The sequence below is a fragment of the Octodon degus genome, unplaced genomic scaffold (assembly GCF_000260255.1).
Source record: "Octodon degus isolate 3935 unplaced genomic scaffold, OctDeg1.0 scaffold00001, whole genome shotgun sequence".
NCBI classification, from domain to species: domain Eukaryota; kingdom Metazoa; phylum Chordata; class Mammalia; order Rodentia; family Octodontidae; genus Octodon; species Octodon degus.
Window position 1 is genome coordinate 28406395 of NW_004524577.1, and position 6304 is coordinate 28412698.

The 6304-nt window shown below is 35.0% G+C and overlaps 1 protein-coding gene across 1 annotated transcript in view; it reads left to right on the forward strand.

The window, feature by feature from the left end:
• LOC101579331 (protein SREK1IP1) overlaps positions 1–4058 on the forward strand; it is a 40568-nt gene extending 36510 nt beyond the window's left edge. The window contains exons 4-5 of the mRNA XM_023709018.1: positions 3511–3564; positions 4039–4058. Of these exons, the coding sequence (XP_023564786.1) occupies positions 3511–3564; positions 4039–4058 (74 nt within the window). The remainder of the gene's footprint in view (positions 1–3510; positions 3565–4038) is intronic.
• The last annotated feature ends 2246 nt before the right edge of the window (positions 4059–6304 follow it).

A 6304-nucleotide genomic window follows, 5' to 3' on the forward strand; every position in this document is an offset into this window, starting at 1 on the left:
CCCTCATGGCACACCGGGAATTGAACCCAGCTGCTGCACTCTGCCAAAGCAGGCACTTGAATCCACTGAGCTACTTGGCCGGCCCTGTTTCATCTTTATATGTTGAAGATAGCATTATTACATTGTCTTTGACAGCTGTGAAAACAAAATGCATGTTTGAGGCTCCTGTCATTTGGCTTTGCCACCTATTCCCATTTTTGTTGTCTTCGTCTATCTAACAAACAAAATTTTTTTAAATGATGTACATGCCATTGTTGTATAGCATTGTGGCGATTGTATCTTTCTCTCTCTTCTCTTCCCCCATAGAAATAAATGAGGAAGAGGAGAAGAAAAAAGAAAAAAGTAAAGAAAAAGTCAAATTGAAAAAGAAAAGGAAAAGGTACTTTTTTTTATTTTGCTCGAATGCCTTCAGGGCAGGTTTGGCTGGCTTGAGTTGTGGGGATCAAACCACAGCAACCCGAGCCTGAGTGCTTTGTTGAAGCAGCCACTTAAAGAACTGAGCTAAGGGGCAGGCCCCAGAAAAGGTACTTTTTAAATAGCATATTATTAAAAGTAAAGTAGAATTGTGAGTACAGGAAGGATTCTAAAATTTTTTCATGTACAGTTCAATTAATTCAATGTTAATCATGTTCTTAATGGGTGCTATATGTTATTTCAGTCAAATAGCAAAGTCCTTCATGTTAGTAATCAAAAATAAGTCATTGTTCAACCAGCTTAAATTTTATTTATGAATAAATAGTGTAAATTAAGGTACAATATCCCCTCTTCTTTTGTTTCTTTTATATATTCTATTCCTATTCAAGATGTTTACATTTTTAGAACAGCGGCCAAGCTTTTAATTAGATGCATCAAATTGCATATGTATTTTGTTGTCCAGTAGATGAACTTGGAACTGAAATATGTATATTCTTGTAAATCATTACCATGGCTAAGAAATTAATTTATTGATGGAATTTAGTGTAACTTGTCGAGCTAAAAATTCCTTCAGGTCTTTCAGAACCTTCACCAGCCACTTGTGAATTTTTTTCTGTTAACTCTTTAACAACTGATTCAAGAAATTACCAAAAATAGAGGCAATTTCCCTGGCTAGTGAGGGAATAAATATACATATACGAACATTTTTTTTTTTTTTTTTTTTTTTTTTTTTTTTGCGGAACCGGGGATTGAACTCAGGCCCTTGCACTTGCCAGGGAAGTGCTTATTCCACTGAGCCATCTCCCTGGCCCCAAACATTTTTAAAGTACTTGGCCATTGTTGGGTCTAGTTTAGACCCAGTTGTCTCACAAAGCAGCATCTGTACATTAGATTTTGTGGCTTTGTAGCTTTAGTGAAGGATTTAATTGCATACATTTTAAAATGAGATATTTTGTAAATTGGAATAGCTTGACCCCTTTTAGGAGTTGGTACTTAGAGAACACTCTCTGACATAAAAGCTACTGGGAATGTAGAACTCAAGATTTCTGACAGTGCATTGTTAAATTATGTGTGCTAAAACAGCATGGTGGATTGCTTATAGAAAGCATGAGGTTAGTTGTTGTCGTCCAAGTTCTGGTATACCTGTTTTATAATAAAGAATTATTTATTCAGTCCTCTGTGTTGTGCCTCACAGACCTTAGACAAAAATCTGAAATTAAATGAAATTTTCTGTATAAAGGTAATGCTGTCTAATAGTATGCTATTTTCCAGCCTAAAATATTGCCTTAAAAATGAGATTAAAAAGACAGGAAAAAATACAAGCAGAAAAGCAGCTCTAGTCAGATTCTAGAGGTCAAGTAAAAGGTGCTCCTTAAAATAGCAAAACAACCTAGGCCCATTGGTATGTGCTTGTAAATCCCACGACTCCAGGAGGCTGAGATAGGAGGATAATGAGTTAGAACCCAGCCTGGGCAAGTTAGCAGCTTATCGAGAGCCAGTTTCAAATGAAAAATTTTAAAAGTGCAGGGAAGGGGGATGTAACCCTGGATTCAGTCTCCAGCAATGAGGAAAAAAAAAAAAGCTAACTAGACAAGATTTGATAATAGCAGGATTGAAGAGGGAATCAGAGAAAATCAGCTCAGCAGGTGGTCAGAAGTCTAAGAAAGCAGACACACCAGGTGGAGAAGAAGATTCAACACACCAGAAAGGAGGGCAACTCAGAGCCAGAGAATATACAGTTCATGCTGCAGACGTGAGATCTCGAGACCTCGTCATCCATGCATTTATTTTGCACCTGCCTTATGTCTGTCTTAAGATTTCTAAGTTGAACTTTTAACTCCTACTATGTAGATTACTGAACTGACTTTTAAGTTGCCAGGTTTTTTTTTTAAAGGTATTATTTTTTAAAATATATTTAGTTGTTGCAGAGTCTCTCCATGTGGCTCAGACTTGTGGTGATCCTTCTACTTGCAGCCTCCCCAGTGCTGTGATTACAGGTGTGCACCACCACACCCGGACTGGCCTTCCCAGGCTGCCCTGGGGGTGGGGCTGTTGCAACATGTGGTGCCCAGGATCAGACTGCAGTTCCTGCGCTGATCTAAGCCTGCCCAAGCAGACACTTGAGTCCACTGAACCATCTCACCAGCACCTACCAGTTTTATTTTCAGTTAACAGTTTCTGTCATTTCATATATATTTTGGATTTGATAGAGGTAAAATATTGTATACCTCTGTTACATAAAATCTGAAATGTTGGCCTTTTTTTTTTTTTTTTTTTTTTTTTTTTTTTTTTTTTGCAGAACCAGGGACTGAACTCGGGCCCTTGCGCTTACCAGGGAAGCGCTTATTCCACTTACTCCGCTAAGCCATCTCGACTGGCCCCTATGTTGGCCTTTTTAGAACAAAAAAAATTCATTTTTTTCGATATTAAGGAAAGAATTATATTTTTGTCCCAATTTCATGTTAGTCTTATTATTAGAATAAATTACAATGATAAATCATCCTCATTTACATAAAGTATTCATTTAAAAGCATGTCTTCTATAACTAGTGAAAATTGAAAATTATTTTGTAATGCAACTATTCATTTGTATCACTGCATCTAGAGTGCAAATGACTTGAAAATCAAAGGAATTATTAAAGTGCTTTTTTTCATTAATTTTTAGCTTTTGTCCATTTATACTAGTGTATAATTACAGCCTTTTTATGTATGGATAATTGCATCTTTTGTGGTACTTTTAAGAGAATAAGCTAACAGTTATTATATGTGCAAGTGAAGTAAATATGTAATAAAGCTTGATGATTACTACTTTCTTGCCCTAAAAGGTTTTGAAGGATAACACAGCATGAAAAACTGAAAATCACACCAAAAAATGTCATCTTTACTGAATTTAAAATTCTTTTCTAAAATTGAGCAGAATATAGAAATCAGTGTTGTCGTTTTCTGTGCCCAGTGGCAAAAATTCTAAATTCAGCACTTTAAGAGCATATAAAAAACATATTGCATTTATGATGAAGAATTTAAAGCAATCCAAATCCCATTTAAATTCACTTAGAAGTTCTAAATATGATTTTCAGCCGTGTCTTATTGTCCATAGGTCTTATTCCAGCTCCACTGAAGAAGACTCTTCCAAACAAAAGAAACAGAAATATCAGAAGAAAGAAAAGAAAAAAGAAAAAAAGAACAAATCCAAAAAAGGGAAGCATCACAAAAAGGAAAAAAAGAAGAGAAAAAAGGAAAAGCATTCTTCTACCCCTAATCATTCTGAATTCACAAAAAAGTAACTGCGACTTCAGCCTAAGTGATTAAATTTAAAATATCATCTTTAAAAAAATGCTCTTTCTTGGATTTTTCTATATAATTATGCTTTGCAGTAAACCTTAGCCCTTTCTGTGTAGACATTTTTCATTGGTGGGACCATTATTCCTCTGGCTGTATGTGTTTAAATAGGTCTTGTACCTCAGTTGCCATGCCTCAAATAGAGATATTTGTGCATAGAGAGCACATTATTTTTGGTATTTGTATCTCTGTTTGGCTAGTGCTATTATGTTGTAAGTTGGTCTTAAATGACCCTTGTACAATGAACACAAATAATTTACCTGTTATTGAATATTCCTGAATCAAGAGTCCACTTTCCAGCGATGAAGCTAGGTAGGGGGTAATGATTTGTTGTTGATGCTGAAAGGTTTAATAGGTTTATATACTGTGACATAATATCTAAATATAGTGAAATTCTTTACTCTTGTATTTAAGTCTCTAGGCTTTTAAAAATATAGTACATAAAACTGCTTTATAGGCCATGGTATCTGCAGGAAGAAAATAAAAATAGTTATAACCAACTTTCATTACTTTATGAAATACAGAGTTTCTAGTACTTGCTTCCTTTTTTATTTTTCAATAATAAAGTGTTTTCTCCTTGTTTAGAGATGAGTTCAACCTGTTTTTTTTTTTTTTTTTTTTTTTTTTAATGTATTTGGTACAGGGTCTAACTAAGCAGCTTGGACTCGTAGTGATCCTCCTGTTCTCAGCTTTTTTTTTTTTGGCGGCACCAGGGATTGAACTCAGGCCCTTGCGCTTGCCAGGGAAGTGCTTATTCCACTGAGCCATCTCCCCGGCCCCAAGTTCAACCTGTAAGAAAGTCTGGCAGAGATGATGCTATATTGGTCAAAGTTTTTAGGGTAGACTCCTGGGTTTTATAGTTGTGCCATATTGGCACTGAGATACCTCAACACAGCCAAATCTTCATTACAACTGATATTTATTGTATTTCGTATATAAACATTATGAAGTTTGTCTATGAGTAATATGGAAATTTTTATGAATATTAGCACATATGTCTCTTATCTGAAGTGATTTATACTTTTGAAGCAAGTTTTACACTTTCTGCTTTCATGAATAATAAGTTTGAGGTGTTTCTCTCTTTTATATCAGTCACCAGTATCAGAGTAAAAACATTTAGAATTAAGAATTTTATTCTGTACTTTTAAAATTGAAGAATTAGGGAGTTACATCATGAAAGCCTTTATATAACAATGGAAATGTTCTACGAGTAAGCAGTTTCATCTGCTTGTTGATAGATATAAATGTTCCTTACATTTTTAATTTCATCATGATCAGTGTTATTTAATTTGCTTCACTTAGTATTCCTGATACCAAATAAGTGACACTTTTATATTGTAGCAACACTGACCCAACCTGTTATCATGGGAGAGCACCAAAGATACCAAGTACCTCACTGTGGGGCACTTAAAAGTTTTCATGTTGGTAACCTACGCACATGGCTCCAGGTGGGTGAAGTCCCAATGGCAAAATCACCTATGTTCACTTTGCCTCAAAGGCTGGAAGCAGTTACGGAGTCTTCCTTGAGGGGCACCCTTCCCAGCATGCCCCAACAGGGGAGCCGCACACACAGCTCTGCCCCAGCCTTTGAGCCTCAGAAGTCCTCAGACATCCAGCTTTTCCAGACTTGTTTACTCACTTGGTTCCCTCACAGAGAAACTGTAGTTTGAAGTTCAGTCATCAGAAAAAATACTTAGATTTTCTTTAACAGTCTGTTTTTGCTTTCACTATTTATCTGATGAAAAAGATACAGTTCTTTCATTATCATGATTTTTTTTAAGTTGGTTAAAAAAAAAGCTCCTTAAAAAATGTTTAGTAGATTCTACACTGTGTATGTAATGGAGTAATTCCAGTACACTTAATCAAGTTACTTGTTTTCCTTCTGTTAATTGTAAAGATTATAAATTAATTAATTAGGTTTGTTTTCTGAACAGTGACAGAACTTATGACTCACAAGTCATATAAAAATCAGCCTTCATTAATATACGATAGAATACAAAAGATTTTAATGGCTCAATTTTTCCCCAGAAATAATCTTGGAATTATTCTTGTTTTTTTCCATATTAACATAGTTTATAAACTATTTCATTTGAATTAAAGTCATTTTACTAATTTTCTCCTGAGATGATCTTGCTGTTAGTGCAAATATCACTATTAAATTTCAGGGGGAAATTAATGAAATTTTATCCCCCGCAGTATACGACAGAAGGAAAACAAGCTTCAATAGTAACAATCCAGAAGTCATGACCATCCTCACAAAGTAGCCCACTCCTCATAGTGTAACCCTGGATAGCCCTCAGCAAAGTCATCTAGCTTCTTTGGGCCCTGGTGTCTTTTACTGATAAGCTGTTGTACTATCTCGGACATCACATCTATATTTCACTGTATATGATTGCTAACATTTTAGTAAAATTCAAGTATTACTTTGAAATTGTTATATATGCGCAGATAGTGTTCTATAATAGTAAAAGTTGAATTTATTAATGCAGTTATTAAACATGAACTTTTACAACAAATAATTGGTTTGTTCTTTTTGTTGCCACCCTATGTCT